The following is a 27,790-nucleotide window of genomic DNA, read 5'->3' as shown; positions in this document are numbered from 1 at the left end:
TGCTTGGAAGAAATCAAGACTGATTTATTCCCTTGATATGAGTACAAAGATTCCAAATTGAGAAATTAGAAATGTATTTGTCTAATTTTATTAAAAAATGGAGTCATTCATCCGTGTTTCTACAGTTAAAAGTAGAGGGACTCTTCTGGGAAAATAGAGCCAGAATTTAAAAGTTTGTTGTATCATTTAAGCAAAACTGTTGGACTCCTTTATTCTCATCACTTCATCCATATTCATCAATTTCAAACATTGAATCCCTCTGCACGAAGGCAAGCAAGATGAGCCTCGATCCATTTTGTGCAAGCAGCTTCACCATGCTCCACAATGCACTCATCCCTGAGCCTTTTAGTGTTGGGGCAAGCACAACATATCTTTTTTGGTTTTGCGTTAGCCACAGGTGTTGCAGCTGATCCTTGATTTTTTTGCAGTCCAGGCAAAGTTGACGAAACAGTACATGTAACCCTAGCCTCTGCACTGCCCATATGGAATTTCTTGGATGCCTATGGAGGATCCTGATTAAAAGAGACTTCAGGTTAGAACAGTATGAGGGTAAGGAACCACAAGTTCACTCCATGAAGTGAAAAGTTCAGCAAGAGGTCAGCCAAATTTCAGAAAAATCTTGAACTTATAACATTTTAAGTCCATGGTAAACAATAACAGATACTAGTTAAAATATCTCTTTTGCAGGCATCTCTAATTTGAGCACAAAAAAATGGTTAACCTTCTGGGAAAGGAGACACAGTAAACCGATGTCCAGAGTAAAACCTCAGGCAATTAGATTCATGTAGAAGTATTACATATTTTCTTTTTCAATAATAAATGTATCAATGTCCACATTTCCCTTGTCAACCAGATGTACCATATATAGAGGAAAGAAAAATAACACCATTTCAGAAACCTATTTTTTTTGTCCTAAATAACTCTAAATATATGCCCAAAAAGAGAAGTTAATTTCATTTAAACTTAGTTCAAAGGATGCAGGTTGCAAATCCACTCCATTGGGTGAAACATCTTTTTCTTTTTTTCTCATTTCCTTTTTGTTTTATTAATAACAAAATCACTTTTAAAAAATTTTTAACTAAGAAAAGAAATTTCAAAATTTCCATAAGAAAACAAACTTCATCACCTGGAAGGACCACACCAGCAATAAACCAACTCCCATCTAGGAAGGGCTATTACCAAATGTTGGTCTCAGCAATCTGGGGTCTTGGGAGCAATGGACTGGTTACCAAATCCTTGACATTTTATGCATAAAATCAATTCCCATCTGTTAATGTCAAATAACAAATTAATACATAATAGCATCAAGGGCTTTACTATCCAAACGGATGGAATTCTCAACCTAGATGCCAAGGAATGGCCACAGTACTAGGTTAGGTAGACACAAAGACACCCCGTTATTGATGAAGGTGCAAGTCTTAGCAAAATGAGGTTTAATATCGTATTTGCATAAACTATTAGTTACACAATAGGTTGTATATCTTGCCTACCCGTCCTGTGCGTCCCCCCACCCCCCACCCCAATAAAAAAATAAAGAAATACAAAAACTGAGCAAGAACTTTAAATGCTTGAGTGCTCCCTTAATAAGATTTGTGTAGCCAACCCCAAATAATTGAGATTAAGGGTGAGCTGAGATCCATGTGCCCACTTGTTGGCAAGAAAGAAAATAATATTAGATTGTATAATAGCTGAAATATTTGTTAGTAAACATCTTTATATTTTCATTTGTTATTTTTTTTATCAATAACAGATTCATTCAATTCATTGAAATATCAAACTATTTACAGCAAGGAAGACAAAAACCCTTATCTTCCGAGTACAACTTAAATCCTCCAAAGAGAGAACCAAGGAAACAAAAGAAACAATTAAGTTACAGCTTAGCCCAAAACATTGCTTCCCTTTCTAACCCTTGCTTAGCTAATCCATCCGCCAAAGAGTTAGCTGATCTCTTAATCCAACGCATCCTGATTTCCATCTCCTGCACCAGCCACCTGAATTTCCTCTTTTCATTTCTGTAATTCCATAAGCCGCAGTTGTCATTAATCAGCCACCCTATCACCACCTCCGAGTCCCCTTCAATTATGAGTTTCCTGACATTCAACTCCTTGGCTTTCTGAACTCCTTCCATAACTGTCAAGATCTCAGCTCTAAGGGAATCCCCCACACCAATTGAGAGAGAGAACAGGGCAGAAATGACCCCATTCTCATCCCTAAAAACACCTCCAATCCCTGATTGTCCCGGGTTCCCCCTACAACTCAAATCAAAATTAAACTTTAAGAAGCCAGCAGGTGGGGGAGTCCAAGACACCCTTATTACTGGTTTGATCTTCAGTGCAGTTTGCAATCTCACCCTACTTTCTCAGCATGTCTTCCACTGTGTACTCTGTAAATAGCTCTAGTGATTTCAGCCACTGTACTGCCCTTATGTGTATCACAGCCTTCACATCTTCAGCCCCTCTCCCATTTTCTGAGAAGATCCTAGTATTTCTTTCTTCCCATAATGTCTAGCATACTACATCCCTTAGACCTCTCCACGTAGTCCTTCCCCTTTTCATGTGCCACCTGAAGAAGGGAGGGGAAAAAAGGCTCTGCAAGTCTGATGGAGGGTTCCACCTATACCCAAATAGAGAACAAGCCCACTCCCAAATTGACTTTGCAAATTGGCAAGACACCAATAAGTGAAAACCAGTCTCCCCATCCGCTTTGCAAAAAACACACCAATGAGGTGACAAACAAGTATTAGGTCTCTTCTTTTGGAGCAAATCCCCAGTGTTGAATCTTTCCAAATAGGCTTCCCAACAAAAACCACCAACCCTAAGAAGAATCGGTCTGCACCAAACCTCACTAACCGGGAAAGGGGAGGTTGCAGGACTAGTGGACTGGCAAAGGACTTTGAAGAAGGAAGCACAAGAAAAAGAGCCCGTGGGGGTAAGGGCCTAAATTCTACAATCCACCATAGAAGGGTCCAACAAAACATTATCAAAAAGATCAAAGAGGTTCGAAATACAATCAAGGTCTGAGTCCCTCACAGCCCTCCTCAGACCTAGGTTCCACCCAAACCCTGAACTAGAAGAGGAAGGGGTAATGAAAGCATCCCATCCATCTTGCTCCAGCCCATGTATTCTTGCCGCTATTCTAGCCCATAACTTCTGCCACTCTAGAGGGAACCTCCACAACCATTTCCCCAGAAGGGCTGAATTCCTTATCCCAATGTTCCCAAGCCCCAAACCCCCATAGTTTTTACTTCTGGTCACCACCTTCCAGCTAACCCTGTGGTCCCTCTTCTCCCCTCCCGACTCCCAAAGGAAATCTCTCATCAACCTCTCCAACCTACTAGAAACCTTCCCAGGAATCTTAAACACTGAAAGAAAATAAATGGGTAAGTTTGCTAACGTGGCCTTAATTAGTGTAATCCTACCACCTAGAGAGAGAATTCTTCTTCCAAGATACAAGTCTTTTTTCAAATCTTTCCACCACCGGGTTCCAAAAACTCTCCCTCCAAGGATTATCTCCTAGGGTCAGCCCTAGATAGTTCAGAGGCCACCCCAATACTTCACACCCCAGTACTTCTGCACTCTCCCTTAACTCTCTCTCCTCCAGATTCACCCCCACTACACAACTCTACCCAAAGTTCACCTTCAAATTTGACACCTACTCAAATAGCTGAATCACCAATTTCAAATTCCTTATGAAGCTCACATTACCTCCTTCACAAAACAAGATTGTATCATTAGCAAACTATAAGTGAGTGAGTGAGATGTTCTCTCTTCCAACCCTCCAACCTCTAATGAGACCCCTAGAGTCTACCCTATGGATCAACTTTCCCAAAACATCGCCAACCAGTAAGAACAAAAATGGAGATAAGGGGTCTCCCTGCCTTATACCCCTAGTGGTTGGGAAGAAATCCACCACTATCCCATTCACTAGAACTGAATAATGACAATTCCGAAAACAACTCATGATCCATTTACACCATCTGGCCCCAAACCCCATTTTGATCATAACCTTCCTTAAGAACTCCCAATCCACCATATCATAAGCTTTCTCCAAATCCAACTTATACACCACCCCCTTCTTTTATCCTTCTTGAAATTCTCCACACTCATTGGCAATGAGAATTTGATCTGTGATCTATCTTTCACTTACAAAGCCACCTTGATTTTGTTCAAATATTACTAGCAATACCCTCTTCAACCTCAAGGATAACACCTTTGCAATGAGCCTATACAAACTGTTTCCCAGACTGATTGGTCTGAAATCCCTTGGATGCAATGCTTCTTTCTTTCTAGGAATCAGAGCTATAAAAGTGGAATTCACCCCCGGATTAACAATTCCTCTCCTATGAAATTCCTCAAAAACCATGAGAAGATCATCTTTCAAAATATCCCATCAATCCTGATAAAAAGCCATTTTGAACCCATCCGGCCCTAGAGCTTTTGTTCTGTCCATTGAAAACACAGCCTCAATCTCCTTCAAGTCGAACTTCCTTTCCAAACTCCTCCTATTATCTCCCCCTACATTTGCCCAGTCTAGACCTTCAACCCACACCCTTCCATTTACAAGTCTTCTAGAATGGATTTAAAATGTTCCACACATGCCCCAGCTATCTCCTCTTGTTGAGTTAACTCAATTCCATCCACCACCAGTTTGGAAATGAAATTTCACTTTTTTCTTCCATCTACCAAAGAATGAAAGTACCTGGTGTTCCTGTCTCCCTCTTGCAACCATTTGCACCTAGATTTTTGCCTCCAACTTATCTCCTCCTTATGAAGGCAATCCTCTAACTGTCTCCTCAAGCCCCTTTTTCAATTCATTGTCTTCCTCTCCAAATTCTCCCCTTTCTTCTTTAGAGTCAAGGCTTTCAAGTTGGTCCATCAAATCTCTCTTTCTCCCATCTATCCTCCCAAACTCCAAAATATTCCACTCCTTAATCTTTGTTTTCAAGAATTGTAGTTTCTTATGAAATCACATCCCCTCCCATTCCACCAAGGGGTTACAGTCATTCCACTACTCCTTTACTCTACTGGTAAACCCGAAATGGAGTAACCACATGTTTTCAAATCTAAAGGGTGTGGGTCCTCCACTCCTCTCTTCCTTGCATAACACTATGGGCCAATGGTCTGAGGTCACCCTAGGTAGAGCTCTAGATGTCAAGTTCCCCCAATGTTCTTCCCAATCCACAGAAAACAGGAACCTATCAAACTTAGAGCATATGGGTCTATCTTGGAGATTTGACCAAGTAAATGTCTTCTGGGCTAACGGAATCTCCTTAAACTCAAAGGCATCCACAAACCTATTAAACTTCCTCATACTCGTTGTCACCCTCCGATTGGTCTTATTAGTTTCCTCTGGGTATCTGATCACATTGAAGTCTCCACCCACACACCATGACCCCTCCCACAACCCTCTTATATCAACCAATTCCTCCTAGAAATCCTTTCTCTCTCTGTAATCATTTGGCCCATAGACATTTGCAAGCACCCACACAAATCCATCCTCTTGCTGTTTGAACTTGATGGAAACTGAGTATCTTCCCGTCAGTTCCTCCAAACCTTCAACTACATCCCTCTTCCACATTGTCACCATCCCCCTGACGCACCCCAAGATGGGGCAGCCACCCAACAGATCCCCCTGGCTTTCCATACACTCTGTGCCCAGCTATTATTAAACTCCATTCTCTTGGATTCCTGTAACAATACTATGTATGGGTTGAACCTCTACCTCTTTTATTGTCTCTCTTTTCCTCGCACTTCCTAACCCCCTCACATTCCAACTTAGTATCTTCATTCTCACTTCTTTCTTAATTCCCTTCTGCCCTTCACCACTACTTTCCCCCTCTCCTTCTTTCCCCTTTTTCCCCAAACTTCCTGTCTCCTTCCACATCTCTTCTCAATCTTTCCACTTCACTCAATTTTCTCTTCTTTGCTTTTCCCTCTTTCCTCTTTTGCAGACCATCTTTCAGCACATTCAGATCTTCTAATCTGCATCCCAACTTCTCCACAAAATCCACTATCAAATCCTCTTGCTTAGATCCCCCCCCCCACAGCCCTCCCTACACACTCCCCTTCAACCCTATCCTCCTCTCCATAGGTCCCTCCCCTCCTCTCTCCTCTCCATCCTTCCTTCCTATGATGTTACCTCCCAACTCCTCTGTGCACTCCACAAATTCCTTCCCAACCTGGCCCTCCTTTCCTTCCCTCCCCTCCCCTGAGCCCTCCTCTCTTATGTCTTCTCGACCCTCTCTCCAAACTAAATTTCCTTCCACCTCATCAAATACTCTCTCAATAATCTCCCATGCTTTCTCATTTCTTAACCTCCCTTCCCGCTCCTCTTCACTAGTTTCCAGTCCCCTTCCCAAAACCTTAGAAATCTCACCACCTTGATTGGCTGCACATACATGGTCTACAGGTCATGGGTCGGGAGCAAAATCTGGAACACAGGGCACAGAAGACACATTAATAGCATAAACTAAATTTACTTGGTTACCTGGATTTGATAGAGGGGTTGGAATAAAATTGTTCCCGGACTCCCTTTCTTGATCCTGAGGTTGGTAAAAATCTATCTCCCTAAGTTGGTTGGGAAAACCATCTATCCTTTGGTCAACATGGTGATCTTTCCTTTGTACCCCTGATTCACCCCTATTTGGTGTTTTCCTTATTTGCTTCAGGTTTTCCTGATATCCCCTTTCTTGTGTTGCTTGCCAGATCTGAAGTCTTGAGAATGGGTTTTTTCGTGTACTGACTTCATTCTCATCTAACTTGTAGAGTCCCAAGCTTCTTTCTTCCTCTAGTCGACCTTCCTGGTCTCCCATTAACTCACTCTAAAACAACCATGCAATGTTCCATCCTCCCATGTCATCTACAGTATAGCCGCCTTTGTCATTCACGCTGCCAATACTGGTACCATCATATGTACCGCCATCTGAATCTTCTCCTTCATCTACACTACACATTACCAACCTTCGTCCACCTCCTCCTCTTCAGCTCTCCCTTGCCTACCTTGGGTTTGGCTTCTCTGAGAAGCGTCACCCTGGGCTCCGTTCCTCACTGGTGCAATGCAGGACCCACAGGAGGTCCCTTTGCTTGTTCGTTAGCCGCTGTTGCATGCTGTTCTCAACCCCCATGACCATTTGGGACGATAATAGACCCAAACTCCTGTCTATCATCCGTCCAAAGCCCTTCTCCTTAGCCTGGGTCACTTAAAAATAATTTTGGTTTGTTGTGTGGTTTGCCTGACCCCCCTATCAACTCGATCGGCTCGAACCAAGCTAAACTGCACCCTGGGCCACTCCCTTTCTTCGCCACGTCAGCAAAGGATAAAGAGCCCACCTTATCTTTAAGCCTTTCAAAAAGATTTGAATTAATTACTTTAATTGGCTGACTTGTCAATTGAGTTACCCCAGCCGTCCCATTAAATCTTTCCTTAAATTCCACCTGTGCCCCTTTTTGACCACCCTCTCTCTGCCCTCCACGTGTCCACCATCCTTCCAGCTCAACGTCTTCAACCTTGAATCCTCTTCCCCACCACACATGTTCGACTTCTGAAGCTACCCACACCTTATACCAGACTGCACCCGAGCAAATCTCGAAGCACCTAGGCATGTTTTCGTGTTTAACACCAGCCACCTGAACCTCGACGGCGGCCAAACTACGTCAATCGGCTTCCACCAAGACTCCTAAGCTTTGTGCTATATGTTCAAGAACAGAGTCCCGCCACAGGTGGAAGGGGAGACCTACAAGCTTCAGTCGAACGCAACCATCCTGCACTGCAACTTCATTACAGCTGGGACTCCAACTCTAGACCTGTATCAGACCTCCGTCCACCTCCACAGCTTTGAAGCTTAGTTCCTTGGTCACCTACATCCAGAATGGCTTTTGAATCTGTAAATGGAACCAGCAGGGCTTCATTTCCAAAACCAATCTCTCCGGCTACTGCATTCAACACTTTCTTCCAATCTGTCACTTCTTTATCGGCCTTCAAAACCATTCTTCTCCTCCATACATCTGTCCCTGCTCCCACCAGGATTCTCCAATGCACAGAAGAGCAAGCCACCACCACACCCTCTTCCAAGGTATTTTGAGCTTCTGCACTCCCGGTAGTTCTAATCGAAGCTGACTCCTCCTGATCCTTCCTACCCTGGTCCTTAGAATTTTGACCAGTTTCCTCCACTCCTTCTATCCTTCTTCTTTCCAAAGCTACAAGGAAGGACTGCAGCACCTTCCCGATAGCCGTCCACCCTTTCTGCATTCTCCCTTCCGGCACACAAAGCATTTGTTTTCCAGCTCTTCCAAAGAACTCCTCCACCGTGATGAACCACCCCTTCCAATTTCTTTTCAGTTCAATTGCATATTTCTTGCCTGGAACTGACATCGAGTTCTTCCAGCCATTCACCTTGCCGGAGTTGATAGCCCCATCTATAAAACCTTTCATCCACACAATGACATCCTTTGGTACCAATATTGTCACCCTGCTGTTCTCTCTACTTTTCAGTGCTTCCTTACCTTTGATCCGATCCTCCTCAAACTTGAAGGTCTTAGCTTCGATCAACACCTCAGACCTCCATCTTCCTACGGTTCTGAATCCCCTCTCCCCCTCCATCTTTCTCTAAGATCTAAACATTTTAATCAATCACTAGCATCTCAAAATATAAAAGTTCATCTATCTTTCATATTTAATAGAATTTCTTGATCCTTACATGGGCTGAAAAGCAAAAGAAAACTATCAGATTCAGTGAAGCCCAGGACTGACAGAAACATCCATCTTTATATTTTCATTGTTACTTTATAATATCACTTATTAAAAGATATAAAAGCTACTTACCCCGCATTTGGGAGTGTTTATCCAATGGGCTTTTTGTTCCTTTTAACATTGGAGAAGCCAAAACCCAATCAAAAGAACATTTGGCAAAAAAGCTCCAAATGAGCTTTTGGCATCAAAAAGACCTGTTTGAAAAAACAGGAAAAAAAAACTTCATTTAGCTTTTTATGTTCGCAAGAAGCTATTTTAAACAAAAAAAGCTGATGACCAGCCAAACACTAAAGAAGTGCTTATTCAAAAAGTGGCTTTTTTAGAAGCCCGTTTTAGGCCAGAAAGCACCCCCAAATGTGTCCTAATCCAATTTGACTCAAATATTTGTAATTTTCCAACATTCTTGAATTTCTTGTATCCTCCTTATTTTATCTATTTTAATTTTGTAAATCACAAGTTCACTAATTAGGTTATATAGCAAGAAAATATAGTTTCCAAGTTGTAAACTGCTGTATTATAACCATAAATGAAAGACTTTGGAATGGAGTAGATCAAATCTCAGCTTAATCCAGCTTGACAAATCTAATGAATTTAGATCATCATCAAGATCCATATGTTAAAAGTGAGCAGATCTGGATCCCATCATGTAGATCTGCACAAAATTTGACCTAGACCTGGATCTAAGAATAAATTTATTTTAATTTAAGATTTAAGTGAATATCCAATTTGAGTATGCAAATGCTATTTTGCAAGGCATACCTTATCAAGCAAATCCAACACGAATCTGAAGCCATCTCTAGTAAAAGGTTTACTTGTTCTTATAGAAATTCGTATTTGAGTAAAACCATTCCATATTCTACCTGCTTTCATGCCCTACCTGTAACAGTAGCAATAAGAACTTAGTTACCCATATGCATAACATATCTGACTCTAATTGGTAGGTTCCAGGTCATAAGTTCAGCCCAATTTCACAATTGGGTCATTTTCAGATTCATGGACTTGAAACCTGTTTGGGTTGAATTCATTTTTGAGAGGTCTTTCACTTGAAAATCACTACTACAGAAATGGATACCTAACTGGTGTCTATCTCCACATATTTATCTGTTATGTAAAGCAACTGAAGAACTAGACATTATCTACTAATCTCCTGCTCTTGTACTTCTAACACTTGGGAGCATTTTTTCTCTCTTTGGTTGCAGGTGGGGAGATGGGATGCGAGTAGTTTGTTTGATGGAATGGGGTCCTTGCCTGCTAAAAGGGGAAAAGTGTTCAAGGACATGTGTTAGGACTGCTACCCTTTGGTCCATATGGGAGGAGAGGAACACAAGGATTTCCAAGGAAGTTTCTCATAAACATAACGACAAGGCAGTGCACCAGACTAAAACATTGCCCCATTTCAGACATTTCTCAGTGAATGGCAGCACATCACAAATTCTTCTTCACCAATTGCTGTCCACCACTTGGGAGATCTATTGTGGTCTCCCATGCTAGCATTTTATATAAAATTGAACTTTAATGGTTATAGCATGGGGAAGACTGGGCTTTCTGAAATAGGAGGGCTACTCCTGCACCATGATTGGCTTAATGGAAATAGTGCTATTGCTGGTTGAGGGAGATTTAAAGGTCATAGTGGATTGGCTTAAGGAAAATAGATGATACCATAGCAGTATAGACATATTATGAGAGAAATCAGACACATTGCAAGAGAATTGGCACCCACCTTCACATGGGTTCAGAAATCTTGTAATTGTTAGGCAGACGGCTTGGCCAACGAAGGGGTCAATAGAGTAGAGATGTTTTGGGAAGTTATCTCAGCATAGCTTAATGATAATTTGAACTGAAATAGGAAGTGTGATTGGTCATAAAAAATAAAAACTGCAGGAAAAGTGGCAGAATAGAAAGAAAGATGCAAGATAAGAACAGAGAGAAGCAAGAAAAGAGAAAAAAGGGAGAAGAGAAAAAGGGCTTCGGCTGTTAGAGTTCTCAATGTTCTGTTAGCCTAACAGCTGCCTCACTACTATAAATAAAAGAAAGCAAACACAGATATGTGGGCTGTGTGGTCAGAAAGGAACAATTCGATTTTTCAGAAAAAATCTACTACTGAAACCGAGGTCATTAACCTGGCAATAGAGGTTTTGAGAAGTCGGATGTCTATACGATTTTTCAGAGCTTAGAATGCATATGTAGAGAATCAGGATGCAGACATGATGGAGGTCTGAGGTGTTGATCAAAGCTACGGCTGGAGAAGATGGAGGGGGAGAGGGGATTCAGAACCATAGGAAGATGGAGGTCTGAGGTGTTGATCGAAGATAAGACCTTCAAGTTTGAGGAGGATCGGATCAAAGGTAAGGAAGCACTGAAAATTAGAGAGAACAGCAAGGCAACAATACTGGTACCAAAGGTCATTGTTTGGATGAAAGGTTTTATAGATGGGGTATCAACTCCGGCAAGGTGAATGGCTGGAAGAACTCAATATCAGTTCTAGGTAAGAAATATGCAATTGAACTGAAAAGAAATTGGAAGGGCTGGTTCATCACGGTGGAGGAGTTCTTTGGAAGAGCTGGAAAACAAATGCTCTGTGTGCCGGAAGGGAGAATGCAGAAAGAGTGGAGGTCTGTTGTGAAGGTGTTGCAGTCCTTCCTCGTAGCATCGGAAAGAAGGAAGATAGGAGTGGAGGAAACTGGTCAAAATTCCAAGCACCAGGGTAGGAAGGATCAGGAGGAGTCAGTTTCAATTAGAACTACCAGGAGCGCAGAAGCTCAAAACACCTTGAACGATGGGGTGGTGGTGGCTTGCTCTCCTGTGCATCGAAGAATCCTGGTGGGAGCAGGGACGGATGTATGGAGGAGAAGAATGGTTCTGAAGGTCGATAAAGAAGTGACAAATTGGAAGAAAGTGTTGAATGCAGTAGCTGGAGAGATTGGAATTGGAAACGAAGCTCTGCTAGTTCCATTTACAGACTCAAAAGCTGTTCTGGATGTTGGCGACCAGGAACTAAGCTTCAAAGCTGTAGAGGTCGACGGAGGCCTGATACAGGTCCAGAATTGGAGTCCCAACTGTAATGAAGTTGTCGTACAAGATGGTTGTGTGCGACTGAAGTTTGTAGGTCTCCCCTTCCAAACTTGGCATGACTCTGTTCTTGAACATATTATACTGTACAGAGCTTAGGAGGAGTCTTGGTGGAAGCTGATAAACGTAGCTTGGTCGCCATCGAGGTTCAGGTGGCTGGTATTAAACACAAAGACATGCCTAGGTGCTTCGAGATTTGCTCGGATGAAGTTTGGTATAAGGTATGGGTAGCTTCAGAAGTCGAACACGCGTGGTGGGGAAGAGGCTCCAAGGTTGAAGACGATGAGCTGGAAGGATGGTGGACACGTGGAGGGAAGAGAGAGGGCGGTCAAAAAGGGGTGCAGGTGGAATTTAAGGAAAGGTTTAATGGGACGGATGGGGTAACTCAATCAACAAGTCAGCCAATTAAAGAAATTAATTCAAATTTTTGAAAGGTTTAAAGCTAAGGCGGGCTCTTTATCCTTTGCTAACGTGGCGAAGAAAGGGAGTGGCCCAGGGTGCAGTTTAGCTCGGTCCGAGCCGGTTGAATTGATAGAGGGGTCAGGCAAACCGCACAACAAACCAAAGTCGTTTTTAAGTGACCCACGTGACAAGGCTAATGAGAAGGGCTTTGGACGGATGATAGACAGGAGCTTGGGTCTATCATCGTCCCAAATGGTGAGGGGCGCTCAGAACAGCCTACAGCAGCGGCAAATGCACAAGCAAAGGAACCTCCAGTGGGTCCCGCGTCGCACCAGTGAGGAACAGAGCTCAGGGTGATGCTTCTCAAAGAAGCCAAACCCAAGGTACGCAAGGGAGAGAGCCAAAGAGGAGGCGGACGAAGGTTGGGTAATGTGTAGTGTAGATGAAGAAGAAGAATCAGATGACGGTACAGATGATGGTACCAGTATTGGCAGTGTGAATGATAAAGGCGGCTATATTGCAGGTGACATGGGAGGATGGAACATTGCAAGGTTGTTTCAGAGTGAGTTAGAGAAGAAAGGGGGCATGATTTGGGAGGCCAGGAAGGTCAATTAGAGGAAGAAAGAAGCCCAGGACTCCACAAGTTAGATGAGAATGAAGTCAGTACATGGAAAAGCCCATTCTCAAGACTTCAGATTTCGCAAGCAACACAAGAATGGACTTCACAACCAACTCAGGGAGATAGAACTTTACCAACCTCTGGATCAAGAAAAGGAAGCCGGGAACAACTCTATTCCAACCCCTCTATCAAATCCAGGTAACCAAGTGAATTTAGTTTCTGCTACTAATGTGTCTTCTGTGTCCTGTGTTCCAGATTCCGCTCCCAATCCATGTCCTGCAAACCATGTATGTGCGTCAGTCAAGGTGGTGAGATTTCTAAGGTTTTGGGAAGGGGATTGGAAACTAGTGAAGAGGAGCGGGAAGGGAGGTTAAGAAATGAGAAAGCATGGGAGATTAATGAGAGAGTATTTAATGAGGTGGAAGGAAATATAATAAGGAGAGAGGGTCGAGAGGACAGAAGAGAGGAGGGATCAAGGGAGGGGAGGGAAGGAAAGGAGGGCTGGGCTGGAAAGGTAATTGTGGAGTGCACAAAGGAGGTGGGAGGTAACATCACAGGAAGGAAGGAGGGACAGGAGAGAAGAGGGGAGGGACCTAAGGAGAGGAGGGAAGGGTTGAAGGGAAGTTTGTAGGAAGGGTTGCGGTGGGAATCTAAGCAAGAGGATTTGATAGCGGATTTTGTGGGGAAGTTGAGATGCAAATTAGAAGATCTAAATGTGCTGAAAGATGGTCTGCAGAAGAGGAAGGAGGGAAGAGCAAAGAAGAGAAATTTGAGTGAAGTGGAGAGATTGAGAAGAGATGTGGAAGGAGACAAGAAGTTTGAGGCAAAAGGAAAAAGAAGGAAAGGGGGAATGTAGTGGTGAAGGGCAGAAGGGAATTAAGAAGTGAGAATGAAGATACTAAGTTGGAATGCGAGGGGGTTAGGAAGTGCGAGGAAAAGAGAGACAATAAAAGAGGTAGAGGTTCGACCCAGACATAGTACTATTACAGGAGTCCAAGAGAATGGAGTTTAATAATAGTTGGGCACAAAGTGTATGGAAAGCCAAGGGAATCAATTGGGTAGCTGCTCCATCTTGGGGTGCTTCAGGGGGGATAGTGACAATGTGGAAGAGGGATGTGGTTGAAGGCTTGGAGGAACTGATTGGAAGATACTCAGTTTCCATGAAGTTCAAACCGCAGGAGGATGGATTTGTGTGGGTGCTTACAAATGTCTATTGGCTGACATAAGAGAGCTGTGGGAGGGGTCATGGTGTGTGGGTGGAGACTTCAATGTGATCAGATACCCAAAAAAAACTAATAAGACCAATCGGAGGGTGAGAATGAGTATGAGGAAGTTTAACAGGTTTGTGGATGCCTTTGAGCTTAAGGAGATTCCATTAGCCCAGAAGACATTTACTTGGCCAAATCTCCACGATAGACCCATATGCTCTAAGTTGGATAGATTCCTGTTTTCAATGGATTGGGAAGATCATTGGGGGAACTTGACATCGAGAGCTCTACCTAGGGTGACCTCAGATCATTGGCCCATAGTGTTATGCAAGGAAGAGAGAAGGATTGGAGGACCTACCCCCTTTAGATTTGAAAACATGTGGTTACTCCATCCAGGGTTTACCAATAGAGTAAGGGAGTGGTGGAATGAGTGTAACCCCTTGGTGGAATGGGAGGGGATGAGATTTCATAAGAAATTACAATTCCTGAAAACAAAGATTAAGGAATGGAATATTTTGGAGTTTAGGAGGATAGAAGAAAGAAAGAGAGATTTGATGGACCAACTTGAAAGCCTCGACTCTAAAGAAGAAAGGGGAGAATTTGGAGAGGAAGACAATGAATTAAGAAGGGGCTTGAGAAGCCAATTAAAGGATTGCCTTCATAAGGAGGAGATAAGTTGGAGGCAAAAATCTAGGTGTAAATGGTTGCAAGAGGGAGACAAGAACACCAGGTACTTTCATTCTTTAGCAGATGGAAGAAAAAGGAGAAATTTCATTTCCAAATTGGTGGTGGATGGAATTGAGTTAACTCAACAAGAGAAGATAGCCGGGGCATGTGTGGAACATTTTAAATCCATTCTAAGAAGGCCTGTAAATGATAGGGTGTGGGTTGAAGGTCTAGACTGGGCAGATGTAAGGGAGGATAATAGGAGTTTGGAAAGGAACTTTGACTTGGAGGAAATTAAGGAGGTTGTGTTTTCTATAGACAGAACAAAAGCTCCAGGGTTGGATGGGTTCACAATGGCTTTTTATCAGGACTGTTGGGACACTTTGAAAGAAGACCTTCTCATGGTTTTTGAGGAATTTCATAGGAGAGGAATTGTTAATCCGGGGGTGAATTCCACTTTTATAGCTCTGATTCCCAAAAAGAAATAAGCTTTGCATCCAAGGGATTTCAGACCAATCAGTCTGGTAAACAATCTGTACAAGATCATTGCAAAGGAGTTATCCTTGAAGCTGAAGAGGGTATTGCCAGACATAATTGAACAAAATCAAGGTGCCTTTGTAAGTGGAAGACAAATCATAGATCAAATCCTCATTACCAATAAGAGTGTGGAGAATTTAAAGAATGATAAAAAGAAGGGAGTGGTGTGTAAACTGGATTTGGAGAAGGCTTATGACATGGTGGATTGGGAAATCTTAAGGAAAGTTTTGATCAAAATGGGATTTGGGGCCAAATGGTGCAAATGGATCATGGGTTGTGTTCAGAACTGTCATTATTCAGTGCTAGTGAATGGGGCAGTGGTTGATTTCTTCCCAGCCATTAGGGGTATAAGGTAGAGAGACCCCTTATCTCCTGTTTTGTTTTTACTGGGTGCTAATGTTCTAGGGAAGCTGATCCATAGGGCAGACTCTAGGGGTCTCATTAGAGGTTAGAGGGTTGGAAGGGAGGACATCCCACTCACTCACAGTTTGCGGATGATACGATCCTGTTTTGTGAAGGAGGTAATGTGAGCTTCATCAGGAACCTGAAACTGGTGATTCAGCTATTTGAACAGATGTCAAATTTGAAGGTGAACTTTGGGAAGAGTTGTGTAGTGGGGGTGAATCTGGAGGAGAGAGAGATAAGGGAGAGCACAAAAGTACAAGGGTGTGAAGTATCAGGGTAACCTTTGAACTATCTAGGGTTGCCCCTAGGTGAATCCTAAGAGAGAGTTTTTGGAACCCGGTGGTGGAAAGATTTGAAAACAGAGATGTCTCTTGGAAAAAGAATTATCTCTCTCTGGGTGGTAGGATTACACTGATTAAGGCCACGTTAGCAAACTTACCCATTTATTTTCTTTCAGTGTTTAAGATTCCAGGGAAGGTTTGTAGTAGATTGGAGAGGTTGATGAGAGATTTCCTTTGGGAGATGGGAGAGGAGAAGAGAGACCACAACGTTAGCTGGAAGGTGGTGACCAGAAGTAAAAACTATGGAGGTTTGAGGCTTGGGAACATTGGGATAAGGAATTCAACCCTTCTGGGGAAATGGTTGTGGAGGTTCCCTCTGGAGCAGGAAAAGCTATGGGCTAGAATAGTGGCAAGCATACATGGGCTGGAGCAAGATGGATGGGATGTTAGAATCAGAGCAAGGACCACAAGCACTTCACCTTGGAAAGCCATTCATGATTTGCTTCCAATCGTCTCCCCTCATGTCAAGTATGATTTGATTTCAGGTAAATCCATAAAATTCTGAGAACATATACGGGTGGGGAATGTTCCTCTTAAGGAACAATTTCTTTCTTTGTATGCTCTTTCTAAATTTAAAAATGAGTCAGTTTCTTCTTTCATCACCCCTTCCTCTTCCAGTTCGGGGTTTGGGTGGAACCTGGGTCTGAGGAGGGCTGTGAGGGATTCAGACCTTGATAGTATTTCGAGCCTCTTTGAACTTCTTGATAATGTTTTCTTGGACCCTTCTAAGGTGGACTCTAGAATTTGGACCCCTACCCCCACGGGCTCTTTTTCTTGGTGGAACCTGCAACCTCCCCTTTCCCGGTTAGTGATGTTTGGTGCAGATCGAATCCTCCTAGGGTTGGTAGTTTTTTTTGGGAAGCCTATTTGGAAAGATTCAACACTGGGGATTTGCCCCAAAAGAAGAGACCCAATACTTGTTTGTCACCTCATTGGTTTGTTCTTTGCAAAGCGGATGGGGAGACTGATTTTCACCTATTGGTGTCTTGCCAATTTGCAAAGTCAATTTGGGAGTGGGCTTTTTCTCTCTTTGGGTGTAGGTGGAACCCTCCATCAAACTTGCAGAGCCTATTTTCCCCTTCCTTTTCTAGGTGGCACATGAAAAGGGGAAGGACTACGTGGAGAGGTCTAAGGGATGTAGTATGCTAGACATTATGAGAAGAAAGAAATACTAGGATCTTCTTAAAAAATGAGAGAGGGGCTGAAGAATTGAGGGTTGTGATCCACATAAGGGCAGTACAGTGGCTGAAATCACTAGAACTATTTACAGACTACACAGTGGAAGACATGTTGAGAAAGTCGAGTGAGATTGCAAACTGCACTCAGGTCAAACCAATAATAAGGGTGTCTTGGACTACCCCACCTGCTGGCTTCTTAAAGTTAAATTTTGATGGGAGTTGTAGGGGGAATCCGGGACAATCAAGGATTGGATGTGTTTTTAGGGATGAGAACAAGGTCATTTATGCCCTGTTCTTAGGCCCAATTGGTGTGGGGGATTCCCTTAGAGCTGAGATCTTGGTAGTTATGGAAGGAGTTCAGAAAGCCAAGGAGATAAATGTCAGGAAACTCATAATTGAAGGGGACTTGGAGGTGGTGATAGGGTAACTGATTAAAGACGACTGCGGTTTATGGAACTACAGAAATGAGAAGAGGAAATTCAGGTGGCTGGTGCGGGAGATGGAAATCAAGATGAGTTGGGTTAAGAGATCAGCTAACTCTTTATCTGATGGATTAGCTAAACAAGGGATAGAAAGGTAAGCAATGTTTTGGGCTAAGCTGTAACTTAATTGTTTCTTTTTCTCTTTTTCTGTCTTTGGAGGGTTTAAGTTGTATTTGGAAGATAAGAGTTTTTGTCTTCCTTGCTGTAAATATTTTGATATTTCAATGAATTGAATGAATCTGTTATTGATCAAAAAAAAGCAAACACAGATATGCCCTCACTTAACTATAGGATATAAAAACACAATAAATAAATAAAAGGACCCATATGTCCTGCCGCCTAACTAAACTATTAACAAATAAAATAACTTAGCTTTTAATACTCCCCCTCAGGCTAGAGCATAAATGTCATAGAGATCCAGTTTGTAACAAATATAACTCATTCACATGTTGCTTAATCCTTTGCTTAAGGGGTCTGCTACTTGATCTTCTGATCTCACATATGGTGTGATAAAGTCTCCACTAGTCACTTTCTCTCTCACAAAATAACAGTCTACCTCTATGTGTTTTGTTCTTTCATGAAACGCTAGATTAGAGGAGATGTGAATAGCAGCCTTTTTTATAAATAAAAGGAACAAATTTTATTAAACTGAATACAACCTCAGGGCAGGTGTTAAGATAACAACCCCCAAACCGCACAACTACGACCAACCAACAAGAACAACAAAAACAGAGAAAGCAAGAGAAACACATCATTTCTGCAACAACCGCACCAAAGAGGCGATTTATCTGCAAAGCTACAGGTCAATCTTCCACCTCACCGAACTCTTCTTGGTCTCCCTCCTTACCCCAAGATTTTCCCCCTAACTCTTCAGAGACCTTTCCCAAAACAACCTTGTGGGTTTAGGAACATTCACCCCAACTTCTTGTAAGAACTATTTCATCCAAACAAGTTTGCATGTTGTCAAGGCGTCACCTAGGCGACTAGGTGCCCTTGGCTGGATGCCTCGCCTAAATGCCTTGACTTTTAGCAACTAGGCACCCTTCTAGGCGACTAGACGGGTGCCTCACCCAAACACATTGACTTTTAGCAACTAGGCGCACCTCTAGGCAACTAAGCGCCCACCTAGCCATTGCCAAGGGCGAGCGACTAGGCACCCTTAGCTGGGCGCCTCGCCCAAACGCCTTAACTTTTAGCAACTAAGCGCCCTTCTAGGCAACTAGGCGCCCGCCTAGGCGACTAAGCACCTGACTAAGCATCGCCTAGGCAACTAAGCGCCTGCCTAGGCATCACCTAAGCGACTAGGCGGCCTTGGCTGGGCGCCTCACACAAACACCTTACTTTTAGTAACTAGGCGCCCTTCTAGGCGATTAGACACCCACCTAGGCGTCGCCTAGCCGACTAGGAACCTCGCCCAAACGCTTGACTTTTAGGCTGAGTTTGGAAGGAGTACAAATGCAAATATGTAGAGTGCAAAACCTTATATTTTGTATTATTTTGTATGTATTTACATTGTACATATTTGCATTTGTACTGCTTCCAAACTGAGCCTTGGCAACTAAGCACCCGCCTAGGTGACTAGGTGCCCTTGTGTCACGGGGGTAGTTCTACAGCGGAAGAAACCCGTGCGGCGTCTAGGCCAAGGTAGGCCAGGACAAGCCTTTATGCGCTTAGAGGCTAGGAGTTGCCCGATGGGATGGCTCCACCAACGTCAGTAGCACTGAATCATGACCTCAAGTCCAATGGTTGGGGCACTCTCCTGGCTCAGACCGGTCCATGGGAGGCACCGCTTACGTGCTAAAGGGGGACAACCATAATGCAAGGCGACCATGCGCCGATGAGGTGACTTGGCACCAATATGAAGGGTCTCCTATATGCCGACGATGACAGGCACCTATGTGCCATGATGATAGGCAACCGCTTGGGCCAAAACACACCCGTGCGCTAGAGGCAACGGGATAGCTCACTCAGCTTGGGAAGGGGATGGCGTGGTGAAGGGTCATGATTGAACCAAGCCCGCATGCCAAGCCTCCCTTGAGTATCGGTAGCGCAGTGCAGGTCCAACACTGTCCCCATGAGCAAGTGTGCGCCCATGAGGAACCCTGGAAGCCATGCTAGCCATTAACCAGGGCCGCCCCGCAAGGGGATGATGGTCTAGGAGTGCCAAGGTTAGGCACCCAAGGAGGTCGACCACCCCTCCTCAAAGAGTACGTTAAGCTTTTGGTGGTCTGCCTGAAGATGACATCGGTTCTCCCAAAAATCTTATAGGCGAAAATGACGGTGATGTCCCTAACGTAAGCCTGCCAAGCGTAGGCAAGGCTAAGCCTGTTTTTGAACCGTAACAGGCTCCCCCACTCAATTCATTGTCGTCCTCGACAATGACTCCTTCCGTGAATGGGCGTCTGTGTCCCGCGCCATCCACTTCTTCTGCCAGTTCCAGGGCCCGTCTAGCTAAAACGGGTCTTGCCTATGTTGGTGTCCATTTATGGGGACAGAACCATTTCACCATGCCGGCCTGCCTGGACTTCACTCCCCAGTGTTGAGGTTACTCAAACCGCGCAATGGCTATGGCGTTGAACTGTGAAAGAAAGGCCCTCGAAGAAATGTGTGTGGTGCTTCGCGGAGGTCCGCCCCATGTTTCATCTTACCTCAAGGCTCAACCGTCTTCTTGGTAGCTTTTCAGTGATGCTACCGAACACGCTGATAGGTCTACTCCTCATGTTGGCAATGACCTGGGCACCCTTTCACCATGCTGGCCTGTAGACTTCACCTCGCCAATTCAGGTTACTCAAACCTAGCCATGGCTTATGCTCTCTGGGCCCTCGAAACTACGCTTCGCCTCGCCGACTCGGGCTACATCTTCACTCCGAGGGGGCCCCACTGCTGCTGCCTCAAGGAGACCTGACCGCAATCTCTACGAGTGGTGGCAACTTTTACCCATGAGTTGCCAAACATGCACTCGCCTTGTGATGAGCTTCTGCTGCAGCAAGTGTTCTGCCTGAAAACTGAGCATGTCCACCTGATACTTTGCCGGTGTAGGGCCGCCATGCTCCAACGGCTAGCGTAACCACATTCCTAACAAGGCCCACGCGTCTTCCCCCGCATGAGGACAACAACCAATGCGTCTGCACCCGCAAGGGAAGCTATTTTAGGGTCATTGGAATGGGAACGCGAACATTGAATGGCCTCTTGCTAGGCCTGATAAACAATCTGCTCAGACAGTGTACCCACATCCCCTATCAAGGCTCACGCGTCTGCCCCCGCATAAGGACAACAACCAATGCGTCTGCCCCCGCAAGGGAAGCTGTTTTAATGTCATTGGAATGGGGACACGAACAATGAATGGCCTCTTGCCAAGCCTGATATGAATTCTGCTCGATCCTGGGTGGAAGTGCCTAGGGACCGCACCCCACAAAATGCTGCTTGTCGTAATGACCGCTTCAACTGGCTCTGGGCTAATCTGCTGAAAACCAACTGCGGCTGCAATTAGCCAACTTGCTCTGATACCAACTGTCACGGGGGTAGTTCTACAGCAGAAGAAACCCATGCGGCGTCCAGGCCAAGGTAGGCCAAGACAAGCCTTTATGCGCTTAGAGGCTAGGAGTTGCCCGATGGGATGGCTCCACCAACGTCAGTAGCATTGGATCATGACCTCAAGTCCAATGGCCGGGGCACTCTCCTGGCTCAGACCGGTCCATGGGAGGCACCGCTTACGTGCTAAAGGGTGACAACCATAATGCAAGGCGACCATGTGCCGATGAGGTGACTTGGCACCGATGTGAAGGGTCTCCTATATGCCGACGATGACAGGCACCTATGTGCCATGATGATAGGCAACCGCTTGGGTCGAAACACACCCGTGCGCTAGAGGCAACGGGATAGCTCACTCAGCTTGGGCAAGGGGATAGCGTGGTGAAGGGTCATGCTTGAGCCAAGCCCGCATGCCAAGCCTCCCTTGAGTATCGGTAGCGCAGTGTCGGTCCAACACTGTCCCCATGAGCAAGTGTGCGCCCATGAGGAACCCTGGAAGCCATGCTAGCCATTAACCAGGGCCGCCCCGCAAGGGGATGATGGTCTAGGAGTGCCAAGGTTAGGCACCCAATGAGGTCGACCACCCCTCCTCAAAGAGTACGTTAAGCTTTTGGTGGTCTGCCTGAAGATGACACCGGTTCTCCCAAAAATCTTAGGAATGTCCCTAACGTAAGCCTGCCAAGCATAGGCAAGGCTAAGCCTGTTTTTGAATCGTAACACTTGGCTGGGTACCTCGCCCTAATGCCTTGGCTGGTTGCCTTAGCAACTAGGCACCCGCCTAGGTGACTAGGCGCCCTTGGTTGGGTGCCTCACCCTAATGCCTTGACTTTTAGCAACTAGGTGCCCTTCTAGATGACTAAGTGCCCGCCTAGGCATCACCAAGGGTGAAACGCCTTGACTTTTAGCAACTAGGCGCCCTTCTAGGCAACTAAGCGCCCGCCTAGGCGACTAAGCACCCTTGGTTGGGCGCCTCGCCCAAACACCTTGACTTTTAGCAACTAGGCGCCTTTCTAGAAAGGGGAAACCCCCCCCCCAAAAAAAAATCTATAAATAGGGACCCCTCAAAGGGATCCACACCTTTTGCCTCCCCATATAGCCTTTGTGAATCCTTATGCATGCCTCCTTCAACCTCCAAAGACTCCTCCCTTCAAAACCTTCTCAGATCTCAGATCTGAAATCCAAAACTCCCTCTACAACCTCTCTCAGCCTTCCCCAACCTCCTTTACAATATCATCTACTAGGGATGCAAATCAACTGAATGCAACCCGATCCAAAGATCCAATCAGATCCCATAAATGTCGATTCAAATCTGAATCCATTAAGGATGTCAGATATCTGAATCTGATCCTATCCGATTTAATTTCTGAAAATTTTAATAAATTATTAAAAGAAAAAAAGCATAACAGTTTACTTCTCCAAAAAAAAAAATCATTAGAAACATATTTCTAAAATAGTCTCTTTAATGAATTGGTACTTCTTCTCAAAACAAAAAACAAAAAACAGTTTATATAAAGAAAAACAAAAAATACAAGCATTTTTCAACTATTTTCATCATATATACTAATGTATACATGCCTTTTTATACAAAAATACAAAAATGCAATATAAACATATTTATAAATAAATAAATAACTTTATCCAATCGAATTCTTTTGGATCAGATAGGGGGTATTCGAAGTCAATCCAATTTTCAACCGGATCCTATTATCTGATCTAATCCAATCCAAAAATCCAGTAAGGGGATATCTGAATCCAACAAAAATAAGATCAGATTCGGATCATGATCCGGTCCATTTGCACCACCCCTACCATCTAACGTCTTTCAGGCAAACCTTTGCACTATCCACCCACAATAGGGATGAACATTTCTACCAAGGCCCACATTGCCTCTATATATATAGTACAAAATGTAAGAAGTTATGGATGGGTTTTGTTATGTTCATTAAAGAATCACAGTAGACAAGGCTAATCCAACTACGGTGACTTTCAACACCCTATTCAACAGTTTTTGCAAGGATGGTAACTTAAGGAAAAATCTGTCTGTGCTATAGATTTAGATTGAGATTTTGAAAATTGGTTTGATGTTAATGAAACATACTCATCTTCAATGGACTCATGAAAAACTGTTAAGAGATGTAACGGATGTTTTTAAGAAAAGTAAAAATGTGAGTTCTTTTTTTTTTAAGATAAAATAAGAAAGAAAATTCATTAATCTTCAAAAAAGAAGGTACAACATGAGAAGAGGTGATGAGGAATCACCAACAAAAAGAAAGTACAAGAAAAGACAAGATCACAAATACATCAAGATCCTTCGCCCAATTCCAAACAAGCCAAAAACCAGCACCAATAGACTCTTTAGAAAGCCCTGAAAATTCAAAGAGAAATAAAATCCAGTCCAGAATTCTTCTCACTATAATTGAGAATAACTCCTTGGGTTTTGTCTTGCCTTCGAAGAACCTTATATTCCTCTCCTTCCAAATTTCCCAACATACTGCAAAAGGAACAACAGGCCATGCTAGTTTTGCCTTATTGTTCCTATTTAGAACTGGCCAGCAAGTGAAAATATACTGGACAGTTAGGAGATCCTCTAACCATACCAAAGAGTCTAAAGAAGAAGCACAGATACAAGATGAAAATCTGTAATACCTGTTAACAATTTGTAATACCTGTTAACAATCTGTAATACCTGTTAACAATTTCCTCAGCTTCACCACACACGTAAATATGTAATACCTGTTAACAATTTGTAGCACTCTTCTTTCTTTTTTTCTGAGAAAGGCAAAGTATAAAATATTGTATTAATTTCAAAGTGCAGTTCTCTGTACAATGAGATGCTGTACAGTATAGCTTTCTAGGGACCCCAGAAAAGACCATCCTCAAAAAAGAAGAAAACATATCATCCTTAAATAAATTGTGTACAGAAGAAAGCCGATTCATCAATTTTTCTACTGCCATATTGATCACCACCTCAGATATTAACTTCTGTTCACTTGATCACCACCTCAAGTGACCTTGCAGTCCAGTGCGATCAACCATGTGAGCACTTCCACCCTAGGAGGAACTGGACTCCCCCAAATGCCTTTCAAGTTGGCACTTTCCACTTGATTCCTAGCTAAAAAAATTGTAGTAGGATTCCACTGTGAACACCCCATTTCTGCACCCCTTCCATCATCTTGTGTCTTTTTTTTTATCGGCAACAGAGAAAAAAAGATTTCATTAATTAAAAAATATCAGGTTACAACAAGTTGTAAAAAGAAAACCAGCTTTAGAAACTGACCAAATCCAAGATTACATTTGAGCCCAAAACAGGTGTTCTATGTACCTCTTGCTTGGCTAAGCTAACTACCAAACTGTTGGCAGTTCTCACCCATCTCACTCGGATTGACATGTCCTTTGATAGCCATTTAAGCATCCTGAATTCATTCCTCAAATGCCATATCACCCCCTCCCCCTTAAGCAGCTACTTTACAACAATTTTTTACTCTCCCTCAATAATCAGCCTACTAATTACCCAGTTCTTTAGCCTTCTCAAACCCCATAAACTGCAGCCAAAAACTCTGACCTTTCCATATCACCTTGCTCCACAGGACCAGAGTATAAAGCAGTTATGTTCCCCTCTTCATCCCTAATGACCCCCCTATACATGAAGGGCCTGGATTACCCAAACAACTCCCATCAAAGTTTATTTTCTTCTAGCCATTTATTAGGGGAGACCAAGTCTCAACAGATCTTTGTCTTGTAGATGAGGATGCAGCAATAACACCCCAAGCTCTGATAAAATCTTCAATCTTGAAGTCTGAAAACAGCTCCATGCTCTTTGACCAATATGCCACTCTCAAAGTTATTGTTTCTACCAAGGCTTCCGCTTCTTTCCTTCTCTTCAAATATTCTTGCATTTCTTTCCCCCCACACAATCCAAAGTAGTGCTGCTCTAGTGCACCCCCACAAGGTCCTACCCCTCTTTTTTGTACAGCTAATGCCAGTATGGCTAAAAAACCATCCAGCCTGCAGCCAAAGACAAACCAATAAAGCAAACTAAAGGGCAGGAAATTAGAAGATGAAATGCAGTCTCACCATTCAATTTACAAAAGACATACCAATTAGGAGACAAACACCAATTTGGTCTTTTTCTTTGGAGTGGACCATAGGTATTAATGCAACCATGAAACACTTCCCAACAGAAAGCACTGACTTACTCCAACTCTTCAAATCTTCTCTTAAGTACCCTAATTCCTTCATCATCACATAGCCAGACTCCCCCCCTACCACATTATAATTTTTCCATTTCTCCACAAGCCCCATTCTCGCCATCACCTCTTCAAGAAAAAAATGTATACCACTCTACCAGAAAAAGCAATCTATACCAAGCATTCGTATTTATTAATTTCTGATGAAGCAAGTTAAGCAATTAGCACATTTTTTTAAAGCAGGTAACAACAAACATTCTTACCATATTGGGAAGATATTTAAAGCAAATAATAGCAGGCAGTGTTAAATTCCTAAAGCAGTTAACTACGACCAACTTCAAAAAATAGCATAATTTTTTAAAGAAATTAACAAGAAGAATTTTTTTAGCAACTAATAAGATATTTAAAGCAAATTAGGGGTGCTCACGGTTCGGTTAACTGAACCATGGGTATTTTTTTAACTGAACCAATCTGTTCGGTTTCTTAAAAATCCGAACCAAAAAAGAACCGATGCAACCGGTTAACCGCACTACAGTTTTTTGGTTTTTTATGCAATAACTTTGCACTCAAAATTAAAAAAAGAAAAAAGAAAAAACCTTACCTCGATCAAAATAGAATAATAATAACAATAATACTGTTGTGTATGTTAATCCCCCTCAAATAGAACAATAATACAATATATTAACTTGACTAAATTTAATTATTATCTGATTTTTTCGCTAATAGAAAAGTGAGATTTAAGTCTGTTGATTGTTGAATACTAAAACGAAATAGGTTCCAATTTCAAAATCGTGAAAGCATTTATCTATTTGAGTTTGGATAATCGCTATTTATGCAAAAAAAAAATGATTTTGTTCTCTTGTATTGCATCTAATCTATCTATATGGTTCCAACTTTGCTCATTTCTCTGTTATTTATGTAAAAAAAAAAAAAGAGTCAAGCCTACCTGACGGCGAAGCAACGGAGCGTTGGTCACTGGAGCGTCGGACGGCGAAGCAACGGACTGGCGCCAGACAGAGCTTGCTTTGCTTGTGTTGTGCCTGTTCGACTATTCGTGTTCTGCCGTTCCTTGCTTGAACTAAACAGAGCTGAGAAAGTGAGAATGGGCGCAGGGTGCTTACCGATTGCAACTTCGAAGTGATGGAGAGAAATCAGAGTCCAGAGATGGGAGAACGGAGAACTAGAGAGTGCAGAGTTTGCCGACGGCAACAGCAACGATTAACGATTTCGATCTATGATTTGGGATTGAGACGGGGAGGAGAACAAGAGGCCACTCAGACCAGAGAAGCAGAGCTTAGGGTTTCACCGTTTCAGACGAGTTCGGATTCAGTGGACCCTTCGGTTCACGGGGCACGTGAACCCTAGGAGGCATTCACGTCACCCTCTTCGGTTCTCTCTACTCCGTTACTTTACGGTCGTTTGATTGCTGAGAAAGGGATGAGAAAAGGGAATATGACCCATCAACCCAGATCAGAATTTTATAGCCCCATAGTGAATGCATCCGGACCGTGAATTGATGTTAAATTCACGGGCAGGATGTGATTTATAGTGGGGAGAGGGCTAGTAGTAGGGGGGGCTGGAATTCAGAATTCTGTATCGGGTGTATCCGTACTTCTCTGAAAAACAAAAGCAACAAAAACCAATCACTCTCATCCTTTCCTCCCTTGTTTGAACTCTCTTTCCTTATTTTCTCTAGAGCCCACTAGCTCAAGAACACGAGACCACGGGCGGCATTCTCTATTGTTTCACTGAGCTTCAACGGCATGCATTTAACCGGCAACAAGATTCAACTGGTAGTAAGCATCCCTTCTCCTTTTCCTTGAAACCCCGTCATTCCTCTCAAATCTTATCTTCTTCCTTTCTACATACCACAGCGACAAGATTCAACCAGCATGTAGTAGTGCATGGATTGGTTCAAGACTAATGGTTTGGGTAGCTTTTCTATATTCAGGTATCGAGTGTCTCCATCTTGTAACACCTTGCTGATGAAGTATAGGATGTTGAACTTGACCTACTAGTATTGAGCCGATGACTTCATTGCTAGCTATTAGTACACAATTTTTATTTAGTCCCTTCACCCTAATTCTTCGTACCCTCCTCTTAGACTCCAAAATCTTAGAAACACAACCAAATGAATTTGAGACCTTTCAAAATCCGAAATACCCTCCTTTGACACAACCCGCAGGACAAATAAGAACATTGAGATCAACATCAACGTCCGATAAGACACCATCCCGAACTTGAAAAACTATAATTTAATTACACATCAGTTTTCATTACTAAACTCCAAAGATCCACCGTTCATCTAACGGCCCCAATCTATGTAATATTCAAATTCTTACTCCTCCAAAATCAACTGACAAAGACCACCACAAATCTTAATGATCAATTGCAAAAACACTAACATCCCATTTTGA

The 27,790-nt window shown here is 43.2% G+C and overlaps 1 protein-coding gene across 4 annotated transcripts; it reads right to left on the bottom strand.

Annotated features, from left to right (window-relative positions):
- LOC104611986 (cytochrome c oxidase copper chaperone 1-like) lies at positions 1-26,847 on the bottom strand. Of its 4 annotated transcripts, XM_088899250.1 has the most exons (4): positions 26,320-26,845; positions 9,508-9,625; positions 8,821-8,942; positions 1-512 (listed from the first exon to the last, which is right to left on the bottom strand). In XM_088899250.1, the coding sequence occupies exon 4, from the start codon at positions 480-482 to the stop codon at positions 243-245; it is 240 nt and encodes a 79-aa protein (XP_088755376.1). In that variant the 5' UTR covers positions 483-512; positions 8,821-8,942; positions 9,508-9,625; positions 26,320-26,845; the 3' UTR covers positions 1-242. The 4 variants fall into 4 exon arrangements, with proteins under 4 accessions (XP_088755376.1, XP_019055742.1, XP_019055741.1 ...); XM_019200197.2 differs by lacking the exon at positions 8,821-8,942 and having other exon boundaries at positions 26,320-26,847; XM_019200196.2 differs by lacking the exon at positions 9,508-9,625.
- Between the last annotated feature and the right edge of the window lie 943 nt (positions 26,848-27,790).

The sequence above is a fragment of the Nelumbo nucifera genome, chromosome 2 (genome assembly GCF_055504915.1).
Source record: "Nelumbo nucifera cultivar China Antique chromosome 2, China Antique-T2T, whole genome shotgun sequence".
Taxonomy (NCBI): Eukaryota; Viridiplantae; Streptophyta; class Magnoliopsida; order Proteales; family Nelumbonaceae; genus Nelumbo; species Nelumbo nucifera.
The sequence above is the reverse complement of the archived record's forward strand: the minus strand, read 5'-3'. Positions and strand labels throughout refer to the sequence as shown.

Coding starts and splice junctions, on each gene's coding strand:
- LOC104611986 (XM_019200197.2), bottom strand. CDS start 482: ATGGGCAGTGCAGAGGCTAGGGTTACATGTACTGTTTCGTCAACTTTG.